The sequence below is a fragment of the Polypterus senegalus genome, chromosome 1, assembly GCF_016835505.1.
Source record: "Polypterus senegalus isolate Bchr_013 chromosome 1, ASM1683550v1, whole genome shotgun sequence".
Taxonomy (NCBI): domain Eukaryota; kingdom Metazoa; phylum Chordata; class Cladistia; order Polypteriformes; family Polypteridae; genus Polypterus; species Polypterus senegalus.
In genome coordinates, this window is record NC_053154.1 from 154,337,061 (window position 1) to 154,361,330 (window position 24,270).

The following is a 24,270-nucleotide window of genomic DNA, read 5'->3' on the forward strand; positions in this document are numbered from 1 at the left end:
TTTTATTAGTATAGATTTGAACATTATAAAGATTTGGGCGAGAACAAGCCAATTAGTCCTGTCCACTTAATTCCTCCAAAATAACATCAAGTTGAGGTTTGAAGGTCTCATCCTGCTGTTTACCAGACTACTTGGTAACTTATTCCATGTGTCTATGGTTCTATGTGTGAAGAAAAACGGCCTAATGTTAGTGAGAAATTTGCCCTTGACATGTTTCAAACTGTGTCCCCAAGTTCTTGTTAAACTCTTTTTAAAGTAACAGTCTCTTTCCACTGTACTAATTCCTTTCAAAATTTTGAACACTTTAATCGTGTCCATTCTTCCTCATTATGTTCCTTAAGCTGAAAAGGCTCACCTGTTTAATCTTTCCTCATAAATCATCTCCTATACTCCAGGTATCTGCCTACTCGCTCTTGTTTGGACTTTTTCTAGTGATTCTATGTCTTTTTTGTACCCTGGAGACCAAAACTGCACACAACACTCCAGATGAGGTCTAACCAGTGTGTTATAAAGCTTCAAAAAAACTCCTTGTACACAAAACTTTTACACAATCCTTCTCATAAGGTGTCCTTTCAAATTTAAGACCTACAATTGTGTATTCAAATCTCACATTTTTAATTGTACGTGTAATACTTTACATTTACTCACATTACATTTCATCTGCCACAAATCTGCCCAAGCTTCTATTCTAGATTGTCTGCCAGTCCTCCTAGCTTGGTATCATCTGCAAATTTAAACAGCTTGTTATTTATATTTCTTTCTAAATCATTTATATATTTTAAAAATAGTAACAACACTGGCACTGTTCTACACCAATTTAAACAGTACACTGTGGTGGACCACTGGGGCCCTTACTTGCAGGGATGCCTCAACAGTGGGTGGAAGGACCAGGGGAGAGAGTTTATTCAGGACATTTTCTTCCCTGGGATGCTCCAGGGTATCCAGTCCATCCTATAAATGAACTTACTCTTTTTATTAGCTTGTTGATGCAGTGGGCACCTCTTGAAGTGATTTAATTAGCCCAGGGCATCAAACAATAGAAAAATCATACTGGCCACTTAAAGAAGATGAGAAGGATGTCACTTCCGACTTGATCTACACTTTCTTAAATAATTCTGCTATGTTCCGAGCCCAGTTTCATTAGTGTTGACCCCACCACCCCAAGTACTTGTAAGAGTGCACCACCTCTACACCCACTCCTTGAATAGTGACTGGAAATAGAGACTCTTTGGTGTGGCGAACATCAATAACCAGTTCCTTGGTTTTGCTGATGTTAAGATGCAGAAAATTCTGTTTGTACCAAGAAACAAACTTTTTTCCACTTGACTCCAATACTGTCTCATCCCCTTTATCAATATACACTGTAAGGGCAGAATCACCTAAGAATTTGTGCAAGTGGCATGATCTGGTGTTATATTTATATTCTGAGGTGTACAGAGATAACAACAGCAACAACATTTGTTTCTATAGCACATTTTCATACAAACAATGTAGCTCAAAGTGCTTTACATGATGAAGAAAGATAAAAAAGACAAAATAAATAATTAATATTAGGGAGCACTAATTAACATAGAATAAAAGTAAGGTCCGATGGCCAGAGAGGGCAGAAAAAACAAAAAAAAACTCCAAACGGCTGGAGAAAAAAATAAAATCTGCAGGGGTTCTAGGCCTCGAGACCGCCCAGCCCCCTCTAGGCATTCTACAAAACATTTTCTACAAAAGGAGACAGGACTGTTCCTTTTGGTGCTGCTCATATCTGTAACAGAGACACAGTCCTTGAGTCTCACAAAAAGTGGCCTGCCCCACACATAGTCCATTATCCAGGACACAATGGGCTCATCCACCTGAATATCACTGAGTTTACCCCTTAACAGGGATGGCTGGATGGTATTTAAGGCACCTGAGAAATCAAACGACGTACTTCTCGCAGTGCTGTACGAGATTGCATCCTCATTCAAATCTTTGCTCAAGATTAGTAAACTTCTTAGCATTTCATATACTCCAGGACACGTCTCTCAAAGGTCTTCATGATATGAGACACAAGTGCCACTGGGCTTTCATTATTAACTGAGGAGACGCTTGCCTTCTTTGGAAAAGGAACAGTGCTGGATGTTTTCTCTAGCAGTGGCCCAAAAATCACACAAGAAGTGCTGCAATGGGCTTTAACAGGCCCTGCCTTTTGATAGCCCCCTAGCCTTGTCTCTCTAAGAAAACAAGGAAAAACCCTTGTAGGAAAAAAATGGAAGAAATCTTGAGAAAGGCAGGCAGTTCACCCTTTCCAGGTAGGTTGGGCAGTGGATGTCAAAAAAAAGTGGTTAAATACAAAACAATACACAGACTAGAACACAAATAATCCTCAATACAATATGATAGAAATAGAATAGAATATGCAATAGAAATATTCAAGTACAGAGCAGAATTCAACAGTAGATTAAATCATATAATACGATTTGGAATTGTTCAGAGTCCTGGAGACCTTGGCCATCAAGCTGCCTCCCCCTATTGGCCATTCCACAGCTGAGACAGCGCTGAACCAGTCAATCTAATGAAAGGAACCATCTACCTGACAATTCCTATGATCCTCCATCAGTGATGAATTTACCTTAGGCGGGCAAAACAACTTGGCAGTTGCACCAAGTGGCACATTTGTGTACCAAGAAGAGAAACAGAATAGATGAGGGTTAGTAACAAATTATAACTATCATATTACTTATGTTTTAGTGCTAATGACTAACAACAGAGATGCAGTCAGCACGGTTAATCAGCAGCTTTAATCAGGATATGCAAAACTGAAGTAGTGAGTCTGTAACAATTCGTTTCAAGCACTAGCCTGAGGTTAATGCTACCACTATTCTGACCTAGCTAAAGGCAGATGATAAAAGGATAGGCCAATATCAAACCTTAATAAATTTCCTGTATCGCCTTTATTCTAATTAAACAATTCCTTAATATCAATGCATTTATAGGTCACTGCACACCATAGTCCATATTTACCCTTGCAGAATCAAGTAAACAACAAATAGAAAAACCATCCCTTACACATGGATCGCCCTGCCCGAACCTAAGCCCTTAATTTGCAGCGCCACACACATATACAAGTATCTACACATCAACAGTTTTCATTCCCCCAAATCCTGTTCCAGAGATAATAAATAGATCCGCAGAATAGTCCACTGTAATACTCCCGCAACAACCTGCGAGCTGATGAGGAGTCCTGAAAATAGCGGACTCTATAACCAATCTCCTCTTCGTCATAAAAGACATACAGTCAGTCTTGCGCCATGATTAAAGTATAGTACAGTACGTCCGTTTTTGATAGCTCACCCAAGTCCGTAGGTAATAGCGAAACGATCGATTCCCAGGTACTAAAGAGAAGACCATCCACCTTCTGACAGGACTGATAGGAGCTTCTAGGCTTTTCCCATGGCCAGAGCAGAAGCTGATCTGCCTTTTTTCTGTTATCCAATGTTCTTCTTTCTTCCTCTCCTCCCTCAAAGACAGCGCGCTTTATGCAAATGAATCCCCGAACCAACCGGAAGTTCCACCTCTGGGGTACCGCTGTCAATCGCTGTCAGAAGACTATTCCCCACCCCCCCCCAAACAAACTGATCGACAGCAGAAAACATTATCTTTATGTGGCAGCGCTACAAGTCTTCAACTGGGATATGAAAGCTGAGACCGAAGAGGCATCTCTTATAGTAGCAGGCAGACCATTCCACAGTTTAGGGACCCTGTAACAAAAAGCTCAACATCCCACTGTTATTTTATTAATCCTTGGAATCATAAGCAGACTGGCATCTTGAGATCTTAATGTATGTTCTGTTTTGTAAGTCATTATAAGTTCAGATAGTAAGCGGAACCTTGGCCATTTAAGGCTTTATATGTTGAAAGGAGGGTTTTGAAATCTGCTCTAAACTTAACTGGGAGCTAGTGTAAGTATTTAAGAACTGGAGTTATGTGTTCATATTTTCTTGTTCTTGTAATAATTCTTGCAGCACTATTTTGGATTAACTGAAAGCTGTATAAAGAACAGTTTGAGCATCTAGCAAACACCGAGTTGCAGTGGTCAGTCCTACTAGAAATAAATGCATGAAATAATTTTTCAGAATCCTGCATATTTAGAAAATGACTTAATTTCCCAACATTTTAAGATGGAAGAAGCATGATTTAGACAACTTTGTAATGTGCTAGCACCTGAGCCCTGGATTGCTTGTTTCCAGTAATTATATGCAGTCCATTCCAGACATCGTTCATGTTATTCTGAGTGAGTTTCTTTTGTATTTTAGCTTTGTAAGCTTCCTTTCCTTCACTCAGCTTTTGTTTTTAGCACATTCTGTATATCCTTCAGAGTCTCTTTGTTATCAGATTTGAATTTTCTCTTTTTCTCATTCTGGAGATCTTTTAGCTGTGTAGTAACCTAGGGCGTATTGTTTGGAAGACAATACACACTGTCTTTGTGGCACAGAGTCTTTGTTGACACAGAAGTAAATATAGACTGTGATGAAGTGACAGAGTCCTTCAAAATTGTCCCCATTTGATTTGCACATCATTTCCCAGTCTGTCATTTGGAGAAAATCATTCAGAGCCATTTTAGCCTCCAGGCTTCACTTTCTCACTTTTCTGGTGGTAACAGGTTGCTGTCTAATAAGCGGTTTCTAGCTGGGAATAAGATGAATTAGGTTGTTTTCATATTTATCTAAAGGAGAAAGTAGATTTCACTCGTCTTTAATACTTGAGAAAATAACAAGCTGGATCAGTTGTATTCAAGTGTAACTGGTCACAAACTGACAGAAATTTGTCATTTTTTGTTCCAAAGTCACATGGTTGAAGTCAACACATATTACAATTGCAGGCCAGAGTAAGTCATCATTAAGTGTTAGTGACTGAATGCTTTCCCTTTTCCTCTAGTTACTCCTAAAATGAAGTTTTTGTCTAGTGTTATACCTTTCCTCTATCATACTGTTTTACAGCTGACGAGATGCTGTATTTAATGTGATAATTAGTATTTATATTTATATTAATTTTAGTGTAGTTTATCTTTTGAAAATGTTTAATTCCTCATAAAATATCTTCATAAATAGATAGGTACAGTGCATCCGGAAAGTATTCACAGCGCATCACTTTTTCCACATTTTGTTATGTTACAGCCTTATTCCAAAATGGATTAAATTCATTTTTTTCCTCAGAATTCTACACACAACACCCCATAATGACAACGTGAAAAAAGTTTACTTGAGACTTTTGCAAATTTATTATGAATAAAAAACTTGAGAAAGCACATGTACATTAGTATTCACAGTCTTTGCCATGAAGCTCAAAATTTGCACTGAAGTGGGAAGGTAAAATATTACAACTAGGAGCTTCAAATCAACTGAAAAGCACTTGAGCACAAAACATTTTTGTGAAAATATGAATTGTAAAATATGCATTCTAAGTAAAGAATGTGTCACACCCCATCAAAAAGAAGGGAAAAAGACTGCCATTAAGTGAGCTGATAATTGAGAACACACAAGATGCAGAGTTCAGTACTCAAAACACCCAAAATATGCCTAACACCATCAGTAAAAGCACAGATGAGGCTGCACAGCATCCACCTTCTGATTGTATTGATAAAAAATAACTTAAGGATGTTAACCTTACTATGAAATTGTGGCTATATTCTGGCAAGGCATGGTTGCATTTCCAGTGTTTTAACACATTGTATATCCAAAAAACACAATGCTTATGTCAATTGTATTTGTTGTTATTATGCCATATAGTGATGAAAGAGTCAAATTTACAGAATGACATTATAGCAGACAGAAGCCCTTCTCAAATGCATGAAGCTAAGTTGCTACTGTGACCTAATTGTGTGTGTGTCTGTCCGTTTCCTCTGTCGCTTCACTCATTAATTACAAATGAATCAGTAAGCTTCAGTTACCTTGTGTTACTGAGATCTGAATGGATAACAGCTATTTAAGCTTTTTATTTTTTCACACTGTCAAGTCTTTGGCATAGTTTCTTTTGGTTCTCTCTCCTTGAAACCATAGGAAATTAAAGTGTATGGACTGGCGAAATTGATGGTGGATATTTTAGGATGAAAGCTATGCAAATATTCAAAAATCTGTAATGCTTTTGGCCTTAAGCATTTCTGAATATTGATGCTCATCCTATGTTTCTGAATTTATTCATGCTTTATGTAGAAAAATGTGATAACGTCCAACAGCAAATAAAACCTAAACTGACTTCATCAAAGGGACAGATATAATTTATGTAATATGTAAAAACAAAAATGAATATCTAAAAACTGAAAATAAACATCTTGCGAAACTGATTAGCAAGTGTTTTTGTAAAGTAAAAATCTTAAAATTTTTACCAACATGACATTTTTGCATTCGCCCTATCCTTCCCCATTGGCTGGTATTTCAATGCATGTAAAGAACTTTGGAATTTTTCCATGATTTGGAAAGGCACACACCTGGAAAAAAATGAAGTTAATCCATTTTGGAATAAGGCTGTAACATAACAAAATGCGGAAAAAGTGATGTACTGTAAATACTTTCCAGATGCACTGTATACAGAACAAAAGGTAAATTTATATACATTTATTATTTATTATTAGACAGAATGTACTAATGCATCATAATTCAGGAGGAATGGTTATTGACCCTAAGAACACTAGCAGGCTTTAGAGATTTGAAAATTTTCTGAAATATTTAGCATTTAATGTTTCAGATTATTTCCTTAATTTGCCAACAGTGTAACAAACAACAAAAAGCATCATCTCCTAATGCTACTTCTTCTTTGTGGTAATTGTTTAGAATTGGTCTTGTATTTGTTGTTGATGACTCTGACGAAATTGATGGGATGCAGGATGCTGGTGTTGCATTGCTCAGAGCTTTCAATTATATCTCTGAAGAAATGGACAATCATCAAGCTTTTCAAGTAATAACATCGGTATGTATTACTCTTTACAATATAAATAATTTATGAATATATTCCTTGTTTCAGAGTACAAAAAAGTCTTTTAAGCCATAGAAAACAAAATAGTAAGAAACATTCACGGAAGAAAGACTAAGAATACCGGTAGCAAAACCCTGGGGGATCTATAGCAGATAAAAATGTCAAATTCTTATATTGCTTTCCAGATGTACAACAAAGTTCAGCCTGGAGAGAAGCTTAAAGTTGAGCATGTAATTAGCGTTCTGGAGAAGAAATATCCATATGTAGAAATAAGCAGCGTTTTGGGAGCTGATTCACCTTATGACAAGAACAGAAAGGTAGGTAGATTACTTCATTTGGATTAATAGTTCTACTTTTGAAATGCATCTACACTCTAGTGATCTAGAGCATGGTAAACATGTATCATTGAACACATTCTTCTGTGTAATTAGTTTTTTTTTTTCCTTTTTAAGCAGTTTCCTTTTAAAACATGTAAGAAAAAAAGTTCTTTAACTCACTGAAATGAGAAATGTAAACAAAATATGCCTAGGGCATGGGTTTCACACAGTCACAGTAAGGAGTAGTCAGCAGTAATAAGAATAAATATGAAAATGCATCTTTTTTTTTTTGTTCATTTAAAAATCACTTGGCCTTCTATTTCCACTGAAAAGGTGTTTTCAACTATGAAATGAATATTTTTGAATACTGCTGCTCAAAGTGTTCCTGTCTTCTGTGCATCAGCCAAACTCTACTGTGCCTTGAAACACTTTAATATTTTTCTGTGTATATTTCAGCATACATGAAGGCATTACACATGCTGTAGAAACTCATAAATTAATTTCATTTCATTCATTTAAAATCTCATAAAACTGGTTGACTCTCCCTTTGGTGGTTTGGTGGAAGACTTTTAACAACTTTGTCCTTAAGAAAAGGCCCATCTTATCCAATATTAAAACAGTTCTTTTAAGATTAAAGGAACTCTTTATTTCGTGGAGACAAACCACAGTTTATTGTTGATACAATTGTAATTTCTTTTTATCACATGCTACAATTTCCTACTGTACAACTCCTAGTCTATATTTACAAGGTCTGGTTTAATTTATTCTTCAAGTGCTGTTGTTCTTGTACTTTTTTCATTTGCCTTTTTCTTAATAAAAATATTGCTCTTGAATGACACAGTGTCCGTGCCTAATAGGCTAGATGTGCAATAATTTGGTATTTCAGTGACAATCTGAAAATTGTAGTGTGGGTGTAAAATGTTTGAAATGAAAACAGTCTTTTCAAATGTATCTATGTTTGGCTGCAGTAAACCTGAGTTAATGCACTAGGAGCAGTTTTTAGTTGCAGATAACTTCTTAATTTCAAGACATGTTTTACTCTTTAATCGGTAATACCGTTCAATAGCTTGCTTTCTAATGTTATATGCCAGCAATCTAATTGCGATAGTTTTCTTCTTTGGAAACTTTTCATATTTTTGATAGCAGGCATGGCTTTCAGTGCATATCATTTTATTCAGTCTGTACACTTTTTAGCTCACTTGTTCTGATCTGGCAATTTCTTTTGAATTTTCTTGCTTTATAGTCATCCTAGTGTGTGTTCAAACCAAAGTGTTTGTATGTTTATATATTTATTTAAAGAGCTTCTGTAAAAAAACAAATTTCCCCTTGAGAATAAATAAAGATCAATTGATCCATCTCTTTTCCAAACAAATTTGATACTTGAAAAATCTTCACAAAAATGGGAACATAAAGAGAAAGTGAAATGGGCACTGTTTACATGAAGTCTTTCTATCTCTTAACAGAAAATATTAAAATAAGGAAATGTAAAAATAACTGAGGAAATGCAACTTGTCCCACGTTCAACCAAACATCAAATAAATCTGTAAAACTCACCAGGCTCTAACTGCAAATGTAAATTTGAGTTTTTTTCTCTGTTCCCTTTCTAAAATTTAGCAATGTATGTAAATACACATGCCTATCACATTGGGGTATGCAGAAGAATTTTGAAAGTCCTTTGGGGATACCACGTAAAAAGTTAAAGCACTGTTGTAGCTATTTACTGTTTCTGTCCCATTCCTAACCTTGATTATGTTTATAGAGTCAGCATAGGTACCAATAGTGTTTTTAGGTTTATTTGAAAAGAAGGTCTTAGTGATATGGTTTCCTTCTTTTTAAAGGCACACTCTGTTCTGTCAGCAAAATAATAAATATCAGAATTAGTATCTTGGAAGAAAAAGCACATTAATTTTGTTAAAAAATTAATTTGTTGAACATTTTTAAGTGAGTTAACCAGATAAAGCTGCTTCTTAAACCAGCATATATGTGTCATTGAAAACCTTGTGTAATTTCACTTTGGTTTGATTTAGTAGTATTCATATCAGATGCAGGTAGATTTCTCTAGGTGCTAGTAAGCTTTATATTAAAATTCCAAAGTTCTTTACATGCATTGAAATACCAGCCAATGGGGAAGGATAGGTCGAATGCAAAAATGTCAGGTTGGTAAAAATTTTAAGATTTTTACTTTACAACAAAAAACACTTGCTAATCAGTTTCGCAAGATGTTTATTTTCAGTTTTTAGATATTCATTTTTGTTTTTACATATTACATACAATTATATCTGTCCCTTTGATGAAGTCAGTTTAGGTTTTATTTGTTGTTGGATGTTATCACATTTTTCTACATAAAGCATGAGTAAATTTAGAAACATAGGATGAGCATCAATATTCCGAAATGCTTAAGGCCAAAAGCATTACAGATTTTTGAATATTTGCATAGTTTTCATCCCAAAATATCCACCATCAATTTCGCCAGTCCATACACTTTAATTTCCTATAGTTTCAAGGAGAGAGAACCAAAAGAAACAGTGTGAAAAAATTAAAAGCTTAAAGTTAACCATTCAGGATTTCAGTAACACAAGGTAACTAAAGCTTACTGATTAATTTGTAATTAATGAGTGAAGCGACAGAGGAAACGGACAGACACACTCACACAATTAGGTCACAGTAGCAACTTAGCTTCATGCATTTGAGAAGGGCTTCTGTCTGCTATAATGTCATTCTGTAATTTTGACTCTTTCATCACTATATGGCATAATAACAACAAATAAAATTGACATAAGCATTGTGTTTTTTGGATATACAATGTGTTAAAACACTGGAAATGCAACCATGTCTTGCCAGAATATAACCACAATTTCATAGTAAGGTTAACATCCTTAAGTTATTTTTTATCAATACAATCAGAAGGTGGATGCTGTACAGCCTCGTCTGTGCTTCTACTGGTGGTGTTAGGCATATTTTGGGTGTTTTGAGTACTGAACTCTGCATCTTGTGTGTTCTCAATTATCAGGTCACTTAATGGCAGTCTTTTTCCCTTCTTTTTGATGGGGTGTGACACATTCTTTACTTAGAATGCATATTTTACAATTCATATTTTCACAAAAATGTTTTGTGCTCAAGTGCTTTTCAGTTGATTTGAAGCTCCGAGTTGTAATATTTTACCTTCCCACTTCAGTGCATTCATGTGAATTTCCAGTCAGACTTAGTCTGCCAAAAAAAAAAAGGTTAATGGCATTTTCCATTAAAATAAAGAACAAAACAAATGTAGCAAATGTTTTTCACTTCTCTTCTAATGCAGTTAGGCCAAAAATGGCATTTCTGGGTGACCAGGTTATATGTTTTGTTTTATAAAATTAAGGTGAAATATCAACATTACATCATGACTCAAACTATATGGGTAACTGTTTTCTTTCCAAATTGTAGTGTCAAGTTCATAGTGCACTCATGTGGAATTTCTGAGTCGGAAACTCAGATGTTTTGTCTCTCTAACAGCATGTGAACACAGCCATAGCTGCTAGTTCCTTCAATCTTACACCGACCCTTACATTATCATTGTATTTAAACAATGGTGGTTTCTGTTTTGGATTTTGAAACAATATGTATTTTGGAATTCTGTATTAGGGATGCCCGGCCTGTATAAGTGCTTTTGTAAAAAGTAGGAGTTAACATTTTTTTAAAATGTTTATTTTTGCAGAATGAATATATAAAGAAACAGCTTGTCACATACCTTAATAAAACACTAATCTTTAATTGTATAGTAGGATTGTCTTTTTATATTAACTATGACTTATTAACTTTGCATTTTAATAAAAGATAGGTTATGTTTAGAAATGAGCCACTCCTTTGATGAGCACTTGAATCATATTTTTGTTTTTCTAGGAGGGTCGAGGTTACTATGAACAAACTGGAGTTGGCCCTCTTCCAGTTGCAATGTACAATGGAATGCCCTTTCAGAAAGAGCAAATGGATGCCGATGAGCTGGAAACTGTAACTATGCAGAAAATTCTAGAGACCACTAGTTTCTACCAGAGAGCAGTCTACCTGGTGAATTTGGTTTTATTTTTAAGACTGTACATATTAAATATTTTAAGTCTTTAAATACAGCACCTAACCTAATAATAATTCATTGTTTTGGTTTGCAGTAACAGAGACTAGCATCAAAGAATTGTTAAAGTATTAAGTTCTTGAATTTTATATTTATATTCAAAATTGCATATAAAGCAATTTAAAAATATTTGACAATATTGATTGTGTAATGCATAGCTGTGAATTATGCTTTCTACCAGCAGAATAAAATGCATTATTATTGGTTGCATAAATTAACAAATAGTTGGCAAAGATGTTAATACAGGATTTTTGTTTAACTTTTTATTGTGTTTCAGGGTGAACTGACAAGTGACCAAGATGTTGTTGACTTTATAATGAACCAGCCTAATGTTGTTCCAAGAATTAACTCAAGAATTCTTGCCACTACTAGACAGTACCTTGATTTGTCACACAGCAGTAAGTACAACCCAGTTATCAATGTAAAAGTGTAGCCTTATTTTTATTTTTCCTTTGCTTTCATTGTAATTGATTTGACGTAATTGTACCTGTTAGGTTATTATAATATGTTTAATCCGTTGAATGCCACTGCAGTGTTCTGGTTTTGCGGAAAAATTAAATGAATAGAAAATAAAGGTCACAAGTCCAAATGTGAAATAAAAGCCTTGGAACTTACTGAATCAATCCATTTTCAAGCTGAAATGGTACCAGTATTACTCAGTGTTTTGCACTGTAGAACTGGATATCCATGTTCTTTTTAGAAAAGGAAAGAAAAAAAATAACATTTTTGTGAGTTTTTTTTCACCTCACTGCTCCTCTTCTTCTATGGCAACCTTTCAGCTCTAGGTGTGTAGTTTCCTCTAGCATATACTTTTTATCTCGGAAAATTGTTTCCAAGTGTGGTTATTGGAATTGTTTTAATATTTGGCCCAAATGTGAATTTCAGTCTCAGTTTTGTAGACAACTACACAATAATAACCACAAATTTTAACAATTACTCACAGTCTTTGTCTAGGTTCGACAAAAAAGAACATAGACAAATCTGAAAACTGTCATTTCTCTGCTTATTTCAATCATGAAGACAAGGAATCATTTACAGCAAGGGAACGATTTTGGAAACATAGATATTGCTACAGGATGGGATTTGGAACAACAGTGCAAGTGTGATTCAGTAGTGCAATGATGATAATTAACGATAATTCAAAGTAGACTTTAAAATTCCTGTGAATCACAACTCGGAACCACCTCATCATTTTATGGGCATGAGTAAATGGAAACCGGGATGAAACAGGGAAAGTAACTAGTTACTTTTTCTTCACTTGTTCTGTTGTTGTTATATTCTTAGCAACAATGGTTAAGCATACACTGTAAAATTTTAATAATTGGTTTTGTGGCATTTTAGTCCGGTTTATTATGGCTTAGCTCTGTCTGAGGCATTTTTCTAGTCATGGACAGCAGGTGACGTCTTCCATCCGCCCAAAGGAAATGCATTAAAAGTGACTATATGTGGCTATATGCCATTTCATACCCTTAGAACCAGGAATGTCAAACTTCAGGCTGGATCTGGCCCTTGGACCTTTTAAACGTGGCCCACCTCATCAATGTTCAAAACATGTCACATAGGGCCCTTAATAACCGTTAGTTTTTCTCAAAAACCACTTCTAGTATATACTTCATATAAAGATTCTATCGGTAATTGACACATAATCAGTAACATCTGATTATTTTAACCTTTGGTCACACTTTAGTTTCCAGAAAAATTGACTTCCTGTGTGTGACCTATCAGGTCTTTATTGGTTTGTGAACCTCCAGCCATAACCTATCTTCTATTGGGTTGAAGTGAAAGATTTAGATTTGTCAAAAATTTAGATTTTCGTTTTTCTATGGATCTTGGGGCTTTTAGGCTGCCCTGATACTGAAAACATTAATATCTTGATGGTGGGTGTGTCTGTGTGTCAGTTCCTTGATGACAGTCTGGAGCTTAAACAGCTTGACAGAAAAATACCAAATTCGAAACTTAAACCTGTTATTAGATGACGATATGCTGATTAGTTTTTGAGCCAAATCTTGCAAGAGAAAGAGTCAGTCTAGAGGAACCCTCAAATACTGTAATTCTGCAGTTAATTATGAATTCTTCTCACCAGTTGCTATCGTAATGACCTGTTTTATGATCAGAAAGATCAGCATCAAAGCTGTAAATAATTACTGAAATGTTATAGAATATTCATGTAACTTAGTTACTAGAGCGCAAAACCTACTGACGCTCACGTCAGAATTTTTTATATATACTACAATATACTTCTGTAATATAATCTTGTATATAAAAAATCCAGGCTTATAGATCACACAATATACAGTAATCCCTCCTCGATCGCGGGGGTTGCGTTCCAGACCCCCCCGCGATAGGTGAAAATCCGCGAAGTAGAAACCATATGTTTCTATGGTTATTTTTATATATTTTAAGCCCTTATAAACTCTCCCACACTGTTTATAAATATTCCCCGCAGAGTTATACAGCATAATCCCTTTGTATTCTCTTAGATATTAGGTAAGATTCATTGAAATTATGTATATAAACACACTGGTTATATACAGTAAAACCTAAATATTATTTTAAAGATATTGAGTGTCTCCGATATCACATATCACGATAGACAGGCCACCAGCAATAAATACGTACAATGCAACAAAAATAGTATACAGTAAATGTGTGTACAGTGACTCTAAACGTACGTACATGTACTAAGTACTGTAAGTAGAAAATTAATTATGGTTACTCACCAACAATGACACGATGACTTGTCCGATAACAATGAGTTTAATTTTACTGCACAACAAAGGAGAGCGTTACAGCCCTTAAAGGAGCCAATTCAGGAGATTGTATATCACTGCCGTTGTTCTTCTTAAATCCAAATCCCTAAAGCAGATTCCATCCAGACTACTGCCTTATTGCATCCACTTACAACTCGTTTTGCACCCTGGTTAAAAGGACACTGCGGCCGTAGATCTTATATTCCTTTCCTACTTTTTAAATAAAAGAATCATAGCCTTCAACAAATCCAAAGCGCTTACCTTTTCGCAATCGTTAACATCTTCCGTTTGCGCTTGGGCACGGCCCTGAAGCAGTAGCAGATCGTTTTGGAGCCATAATGAAGGGCTTGACTATGCACAAAGATAAACACAAAAGAGCACAACTCTTTACACAGAGAAACACGATGCTGAATGAGCGAGATGAGACTTCCTGGTTAACACCGCATTCAGCAGGCAGGAACTTAACTGCGTGCTCTGATTGGTTAGCTTCTCAGTCATCCGCCAATAGCATCCCTTGTATGAAATCAACTGGGCAAACCAACTGAGGAAGCATGTACAGGAAGTAAAAAGACACATTGTCCGCAGAACACGCGAAGCAGCGAAAAATCTGCGTTATATATTTAGTTATGCTTTCATATAAAATCCGCGATAGAGCAAAGCCGCGAAAGTCAAAGCGCGATATAGCGAGGGATTACTGTATTAATTACAATTTATTTCTATATCTCTGACCACAGTTGCTTTTTCTGTAGTTTCAATATTGTAATGTTAAAGATAAGAATTTTTATAGTTTTCAGGTCTCGTTTACTCTGAAACAATTGTCAGATTTTTATTCAATAATTGGAACCAAACTACAGAATAGACGTGACTTCCATATAAGGCCGTTCATCAGCAGCAATCCAATAGACACGCTGTCGCTAAATATTCGCGGGTGAAGGACTGTGCTTATGCAAACGAAGATGAGATGGTCAGGGATAGACTAGTGTTTTGCACAAACTCCGCGAAAGTGCGAGAGAAACTTTTAAGTGCCGGGTCTTAGCTAACATTAAATAAAGCCGTAGACATGGCAAGATCGCACAAGATAGCACAAGCACAGCTGAGAACCTTCGAACACAGTACGCAGACAACAAACAAGAGCTCCAAAGACTGCTGAACAAAAAACACATTACACAATTGAGACGGCAGCAATAGAATATGAAGCGACTGACGCATACAAGCATATTCATAAGTTCACCTACTGCTGAAACAAACCACACGGTGGAAAAATTCAATGTCCAGCTAAAGGAAGACAGTGTAAAAAATGTGGTAAATTACACCACTTCGCTAAAATTTGCAGGACTGGGAAAGGTAAATCCGTGCATGCAGTGTGTGATGCCTCAGATAAAGAGGAAGACGAGCTGTTTATTGATGCAGTAAGAAAGGGACAACCCTCTGAAGCTGAACAAGCCTTTGTAGACATATCAATAGGAAAGCAAGGTGTAAAGCTTAAGTATAAATTACGTTCATAGACTAAATTGCGTTCATAGACACGCTGACGCTAAATATTCGCAGGCAAATCCACAACTTAATACCGAGAATGCCTGTTAAACATCTTAGATTCACGAGTACCGATTTGGGTAGTGATCACTTCGATGAATGAAACCTGTTATCTTTACAACGGTTGACAACGAAGATGAGATGGTCAGGGATATTATGTTATTTTTAAAATGTTTCCTTTTCTTTTTCATAACTTCTTTAACACACTACTTCTCCGCTGCGAAGTGCGGGTATTTTGCTAGTCTTTTAATAAACAACATCAACATTTTCAAACCTGCTTAATCTAGTTCTCTAGTCTCTTTCTAATTACTTTTGAGCTGTTTAAAAGTCCATTTACATTTAAAATTTGTAACATTTTGTTATATATTTTTTGAGTTGTTAAAAATCTGCTATAGATAAGAAGATTTGATTGACAACATACATGTGTCTGCAGAGAAACAATGAATACAGTATATTGGTCTTTCAGCATTTGGTAGATGTATATAATGATGCCTGTAATCTTTTTGGATCTCAATATTTGCCAGAAACCAATATTTATACTGTTTTATTTGGTGGCACAGACTAAATTCTAAAACATTTTACTCTATGGACAGCATTTTAAAGTTTAATACGAATGTGCTTTGAAATGCTTTGAGGATTTTTAAATGCTGGTGCTAAGATGCTCAATTTGTGTTTCGTGTATTGTACTCTTCAGTTTTTCACTTTACTCAGATAATGCTGAAACCTTCAGGGGCTATGTGGTAAATATAAACCAAACAAAAAGTTTTACAAAAGTGTGTATAATAAATGTTGTTTTGTATGTGTATGTGTTTCTTAAATGTAAATTAAAGTTTGTTTTTTTTTTCCCTCTAGACAATCATTTTATTGATGATTTTAGTAGATTCGTTTTCCTTAATTTGAAAGAGAAGAATGCTGCTGTAGCCAACAGCATGAATTATTTGACCAAAAAAGGTAACATATTGTTATATTATTCTTACTTTAAACATTTTTTCTTACTTTCAGCTGTTTTAAGTTGATGTTTTAATATTAATTGTTAAATGCATTATAGGAAGAGAGTATTAGATGTTTTAGTTTTTAGGTGTTGAACTGTAAACCGTAAGGTTACCAGTTTGATTCTCCTCACTACGTCACAGTTTGATCCCAAGGAAGTCGCTTAATTTACCATTGCTTACAATGCAGTAATACTTACTTACAAATAACCTAGTACTAAGCAGAAATCTCTTGGTCATCTTTGTAGGTGCAACAACTTAGCAATTTAAGTTAAATAGCATTGCTTTTTATAAGAATAGAGCATGTTTAGTCATAGAGTACTGTGTGTTTTCTCTTCATATGAATATTGTCTTTAATTGATTTTATTATTTTCTTAAATTAACGTATAGGTGCAAATTCCACACCTGGAATCAATTCCAGACCTTTTACCTGCTTAATAATTAATAAAATAATGAGGGAACTGCTCCAACCTGGCTATGGAACAGCTTGTCAGCCCAATACCCAAATAATTTTGAGCACCTGGAAATGTAAAGGAGGGGGCTATGCAGAAAAATGGCTGTTATTGCCAAATGGCTCATTCAGTATTTTTGGTAAACCCCTTAAATTACAGCTGAAAGTCTACACTTCAATCACATAATGATTGCTTAATTTTCAAATCCATTGAGGTGACGTATAAAGCCAAAATTATGAAAATTGTGTCACTGTCTAAATACTTAACAGACCTAACTGTAACTAGGTCTGGCATGTGTCCTTCCACATGTGTTTGCTGGGTGGAATGCTGACTGAGGTCAAAGGGATACTGTTAATAAACTCTATTGCTTTGGGGTTGCACTTATTCACTGCATTATTATCTTATTATTATTGTTATAGGTATTAGATTTGAAAATTCTTCAAAAAATACATTATATTTTTGGGAATGCCATCAAAACTTTCTATTGGCAACAGAGAATGTAGTGTATCCTAGCATGCAGAACTATCAACCTAAAAGCCACATTCTTGTGCTTTTTGAAGACAAACTGTGCTTTTTTTTAATTTCAACAACTTGTGCATCAGGGAAGTAGAGAACAAAGGTTTTTAGGTCAAATGGTAGCAAGTTCAAGCTTTGCACACTTGATCTGTGGACATGTCCGGGTAGCAGTAATGCTTATTGCAGTTTCTGATGGTGAAGTCTGCCCAAGAGAAACTAAGGTGACCTGGGTTTGGGCCTCAACTTGTGTTGCAAAAATTTCCAGATTTTGTCATCATGGATAATAGCAGAGGTTAAGCAGAGTCAGCCTAGGGTTCAAATGGCACAGCACAGAGAACTAGTAGATTCAACTAGTCTCCATGGAACCCATTTTGTCTAGCTTGCAAGTGAATCTTCTGTTCCCTGTGTTGAGACTTTATTTTATATAGCTGCTTACTCTTGCTTTACAGAGTCCTTAATTTGTGGCCTTCACACTTGTATCTTTCCTCTTTGTAGCAGCGTAATTTATTCCTGAAACATCCCTTCAAAAGCAATTTTTTGTAATTTGGGAAAACCTAATGACTAATAATTCAATGGAGGAAAACAGGTATACATTCATGAGTCCCAAAACGAACATTTCTTTTTTCCTTAACAAACATCCGCTTTCATCTAAAATCAACATAGTCATTTCAGTATCTAATACAATTATCAGATTACATTCTTAAAACGCGTAATCCATTAATTAATGACTCAATAAGACCGCTGTTTATAAAATCTCATTAAGCTTTTTCATAGTTACAGTATTATGTAGTGTAAAGTTGCATTTGGAAACAAATCAAACATGATACTTAATGTTACAACCTGATATATCTTGTTATATAACCAAAATATTTGTACATTAATTATAGAAGCTGTTACAAAACTGTAATTGTATACCAAAGACAAGGAGGACACAAAAAAGCTATGAAAATGTATCAAATAAATTAAAAATGAATAGAAATGGTAGGAATGATGGCAGTATCATTTTTGTGGGCTGGTTGATATTTCTGCAAAGAGCAAAAGGGTGATAGAGAAGGAAAAGATGAAAAAGAAGAGGCACAGAGTTCTTTAAATTCAATTTCCGGATTGTCCATGTTTTCTGCTTTCTTCTCTTGAATTGCAATGCAAAGACATCAGAAGGAAGAATTTGAAAGCAAAGGTCCAGATGCAGCAATGGTGTTAATGACAATAGTAGGTGGATTAGTGGCAAGAATGAATGATGAGATACTGGTCTGCTTGGCTTTTTCTTTTGTACACCGGTGTGTAGAACTCAATAAAAGAAATGCTACATTTATTCTTATAAATGAAAAGATAATGCTTCAGAGACTTTGACAAAGAAAAATTTATATCATTCTTAAGTGTTGCAGTGCTCTTCTGATTTCATGGAAGTGAGAACAATGTGCAATTTTTTTTAAAAATGAAAAAATTTAAAAATATTTTGCTGTCTTTAAAAATAAACTCTCAAATATGTATCAATCATTTAAATTTTAAGATGGAATGTTCACATCTCAATCGTGAACTATTGTAGTTAAATTAAAGCATTCTTGGAAGGGACCCTTTTAAATACTAAGAATATACCTACAGTATTAAGAAAAGAGATTGATTAATCCAGGTGTTGACTTTCTCACTGCTGGGAAGACCTGAGTAGTGAGAATATTTATTCATAAAGCAATCCTTTTTGTACTTAATGAGAATTTCAGTCTCTAAGAACCATATTGTATATTATAGTGGTGAGAAGACTAAATGAAAACAAAATTAATAATGTGTATGCTCCTAATTATGACAATACAGAGTTTACAGAATCAGTGTCTCCCCTTCTTTAATCCCTAATAGTTATTCGTGAATTTACAATTAACAAAAAAATATGTTTAGAATATTTCATACATTTCTTAATGTTGCCCTGAAGTGATGAAGCATTATCAACAATTTCTTTATCCGTATACTTATGTTTATAATTGTTTTTCTTCACTCTTTTATGAAGGACAACCATTAAAAAATGCCAGTTGGTGTGTACTGTGCATAGTACATTTTAAAACCAGAATATTTAATCGAGCTTTTATTTGTTTCTAGAGATAACTGTTGATATTTTAATCCAACATTTTCATGGCTTTTATTATTCTATGTTTCCTGTCCAGGAATGTCTTCCAGAGAGGTCTATGGTAATAGGCTGGCTTTCTTTTCTATAACTTTGGGATCTATCTTTCTTTACTTTGACAGTACCTTGTGCAGTAGTCAATAGCAATCTCAGAGCACTTTTGCATATTGTAAATCATTTTTGGTTCTTTACAGCAATAATTGAAATTGGAATAATTTATCCACATTTCATTCCTAATAAATTTGCTTTATGTTACTATTTACTTATTTATGTTTTTTTCTTAGTTAAATGTGCATTAATGTTCATTATTGAAATACAGAGGTGCCTTGGTTTGCGAGCATAATTCGTTCCAGAAACATGCTTGTAAATCCAAAGTACTCATATATCAAAGCGAAATTCCACATAAGAAATAATGGAAACTCGGATAATTCGTTTCACAACCCACAAACACAGTATCTCACAAAAGTGAGTACACCCCTCACATTTTTTAATTATTTTATTATATCTTTTCATGGGACAACACTGAAAGATATGACACTTTAATGCAATGTAAAGTAGTCAGTGTACAGCTTGTATAACAGTGTAAATTTGCTGTCCCCTCAAAATAACTCAACACACAGCCATTAATGTCTAAACTGGTGGCAACAAAAGTAAGTACACCCCTAATTAAAAAATTTCCAAATTGTGCCCAAAGTGTCAATATTTTGTGTGGCCACCATTATTTTCCAGCACCTCTTAGCTCTCTTGAGCATGGGGTTCACTAGCGCTTCACAGGTTGCTACTGAAATCCTCTTCCTCTCCTCCATGACAACATCATGGAGCTGGTGGATGTTAGAGACCTTGTGCTCCTCCACCTTCCCCACAGATGCTCAGTAGGGTTTAGGTCTGGAGACATGCTTGGCCAGTCCAGCACCTTTACCCTCAGTTTCTTTAGCAAGGCAGTGGTCGTCTTGGAGGTGTGTTTGGGGTCATTATCATGTTGGAATACTGCCATGCAGCCCAGTTTCCAAAGGAAGGGGATCATGTTCTGCTTTAGTATGTCACAGTACATGTTGGCATTCATGGTTCCCCCAATGAACTGTAGCTCCCCATTGCCGGCAGCACTCGTGCAGCCCCAAACCATGACACTCCCACCACCATGCTTGACTGTAGGCAAGACTCTTGTCTTTGTACTCCTCACCTGGTTGCTGCCACACATGCTTGACACCATCTGAACCAAATAAGTTTATCTTCGTCTCATCAGACCACAGGACATGGTTCCAGTAATCCATGTGCTTAGTCTGCTTGGCTTCTGCAAACTGTTTGCAGGGTTTCTTATGCAACATCTTTAGAAGAGGCTTCCTTCTGGGACGACAGCCAGGCCGACCTCCCACCCCTTCAACCTCTGTTGCAATGCTGGCAGCACTCATACGTCTATTTTCAAAGGAATACCTCTGGATATGACACTGAGCTTGTGCACTCAGCTCCTTTGGTCGACCATGGCAAGGCCTGTTCTGAGTGGAACCTGACCTGTCAAACCACTGTATGGTCGTGGCCACCATGCTGCAGCTCAGTTTCAGGATGTTGGCAGTTTTCTTCTAGACTAGACCATCTTTATGTAAAGCAACAATTCTTTTTTTCAGATCCTCAGAGAGTTCTTTGCCATGAGGTGCCATGTTGCACTTCCAATGACCAGTATATGAGAGTGTAAGTGCAATAACACCAAATTTAACACACCTGCTCCTCATGAGCCGTTTCCATACATAATTTTGTGTATGTCGCAAATTATCTACCTTTTGTTTTCCACGTTACACCCCCTCCACTAAACAAAGAAATTGAGAGATTATTCAGACAGTTTTTTGAAATTTGCCAGCTTACTGTTATTTCACTTTCATAAATAATTGGAATTGTACATAATATTCGAAGACGACAGCAGAATGAAGCAGTTGCTTGTCTGATAGCCCTAGAGCTCGAAGAAAGTACCCCAGTGCGACGAAACCCACGGGTATGGGAGAGACGACGGAATAAGACCTTCTGGGAGGAGGTGGTGGGGAGACACTTCACAGAAAATCTCTGGCTGCAACATTTTAGAATGACACGGCCGACATTTGAGATGTTGTGTGGATTCATCAGTCCTGATGTTGCGCCCATCACAGGTTGTCACCGACAAGTAATATGGAGTAATATGGAAAAAGATGATCCGCTGTGGCAACCTTTAACTGGAGCAACTGAAAGAAGAAAAAGAAGTTGTTGTAAGACTAACAACGCTAGAGGCTATTCTCTGGACCATTATATTGTTACAGGTTAATTTTAATCAGATGCATGACACTAAGGCCTTGTTCATACGGGCGTTAAAATCGAGCGTTTTCTTTGCGTTCGTAGTGTCCGGTGAGCGCGGATCAAGCGCCGAGTGTTTTCTACACGTAGGAGTCAATGAGAGTGTTCACACAGGCTTTGGTGACATGCATTTGTCCGGCAGCGCGTTTATACGGCATCAAAAAAACGTTGCATGCAGCTTTTTCTTGGCGTTCAAAACCCAACGAACGCAAGGAAACCGCTTCTAGTTCGTTTTCTGCACGTTTATTTTACGCTTCGGAGGACCGGATATATCCCATGATATTAATATTTTTATGTTTTCATATACAACATATATATTTTCATATTGCTTATTTTATTTTATTGTCTCATGTAATTTGTAAACCATGAACCTTTTAATTTATGTTCTAATATAATATTTGATAACGATTATGTAGGGGGGGCAATCCATGGCGGGGGCATTTCAGTGCATAACACCGGTGTAAGCGCACACTCGACTACTGTTTCCTTACCTCAAAGTGACAAGTAGTCTCTCTTTGGGGCTAACACCAAGTCGCATATTGGTTGATCAGCATGCAATGTAGCATTGCACCAGCTGCAGCAGACAATCAAAAGTGGAAACCGACATCCGACAGTAATTAAAAAACTTGCGCGGAAATTTTCGCATTTCTTCATAAAGCACAAAAAAACTTCCTTTAACCCGACATTGTGCAGTCAGAGGATGAACCCAGTAGCGGGCGATTTTTCTCTCCCTACGCCCGTATTACGAGTATTTTAAAACAAGAAGATTAATATCTAACATAGCAAAATGGTCCATATTGAAAGGAGGCACCTCAAATAAAACGACAAGGGCTTTCATATCCAGTTCCTGACACTGCCTCCACAGGTTAACACACAAACTACAATTTGGGCTGCAGGCTGCCTTTAGACAGAGACAAACGAAAGCCGGTGTAGAAGTCAATCGATCGCCACCACAAAATGCAACATAAACGTCTAGGACGTTCAGAGCAAGTTCGTTTATCCAAAAACTTAACGCTCGTGTGAACAAGGCCTAATAAACAATATGCAGTTAGTTTCAGTGTATTTATAAAGCCGTGTCAGGAATGTTGCTCAAAGAAAGAAAGGGTAACCACACAGGAACAGTAGCACTGCTTTGACACTGGGTGCCGCCAGTCTGCAAAACCGAGCGGAGAATTTTCGTACGATAGGGTATGAGGTACCGTGGAAATGTGCCTGGCTACGCCAAGTTTAGGTTTTATACATCGCGATTTGAACGTGGAAAACTTCTTACGCAACATTTCTGTGCGTATGCACCGTTTATACATGAGGCCCCTGGTCACAACCCTGCCTGGTTGCTTTGTCTCTGTGTAAGAGAGCGGTATATCCTGCTACAATAAATAGCCATGCTGTTCCTGCCTTAAGCTGAATAAAGCTGGTTTTGCTAAAGTTCTGAGACTCAGCCTCGTGCTTTAGGGTGCATGACAGGGACTTGCATATTACAACACACACACGTGGTCACTATGCTATAGTAAACAGTATACGCTCATATGGATTTTGACTATGTGAGTGAGGCACGCCGACTGAGAATGAGTGTGGGAGGCAATTACCCACAATACCCACATGACGCTCTGCAGACAAAGCGTATACGTACTACTCGTATTGCAAGACCTCACTCGTTTATCAAGTTAAAATTTATTTAAAATTTTACCTTGTCTTGCAAAACACTCGCAGACCAAGTTACTCGCAATCCAAGGTTTCACTGTAGTGTTACTTAAAAAAGATATCACAGCGGTGTTTTTTATTTTTAATATTTTCATTTATGTGGATAAATTATAGTTACTTTAAACTGGACTATTAAGCAAAGAAGGATGGATTTCACATAATTTCATTACTTACCACTTTATTAGTGTTGTGTATTTTTTACATAGTTTAATATTGATACATTACATTTATTGACCTCTAGAAATTACTGTAATTGTTTAATTTGGTAAATATTTTCAGATATCATATTGTTCATTTACTTAATTATTTTCTTCCAATCGTGATTAAGTGTTTGTTCTTGTAAAATAAGGTAAATAATTGTATAGGGTGGTCCAGATCTAATTGTGGAATTTTCATCACGCTAAAACTTAAGTTTAATACCTAGAAAATCACCCGAAAAATCCCAGAACATCGAGAAGTGTGCGAGCTAATGACATGAAGAATCGTCTTCGCACTGAACTGGAATCGTCCCTGCATAAATCAAAGTCATCCAGATG

The 24,270-nt window shown here is 36.1% G+C and overlaps 1 protein-coding gene across 2 annotated transcripts in view; it reads left to right on the forward strand.

Moving 5' to 3' along the window:
• The window catches only part of uggt1 (UDP-glucose glycoprotein glucosyltransferase 1), a 237,291-nt gene that overhangs the window by 133,743 nt on the left and 79,278 nt on the right, over window positions 1–24,270 (forward strand). Inside the window, exons 16-21 of one of the 2 annotated variants that reach the window (XM_039760741.1) lie at window positions 6,801–6,936; window positions 7,128–7,259; window positions 11,139–11,303; window positions 11,642–11,762; window positions 16,500–16,598; window positions 19,758–19,781. In XM_039760741.1, coding sequence (XP_039616675.1) covers window positions 6,801–6,936; window positions 7,128–7,259; window positions 11,139–11,303; window positions 11,642–11,762; window positions 16,500–16,598; window positions 19,758–19,781 — 677 coding nt within the window. The remainder of the gene's footprint in view (window positions 1–6,800; window positions 6,937–7,127; window positions 7,260–11,138; window positions 11,304–11,641; window positions 11,763–16,499; window positions 16,599–19,757; window positions 19,782–24,270) is intronic. The other variant, XM_039760749.1, reaches the window with a different exon arrangement.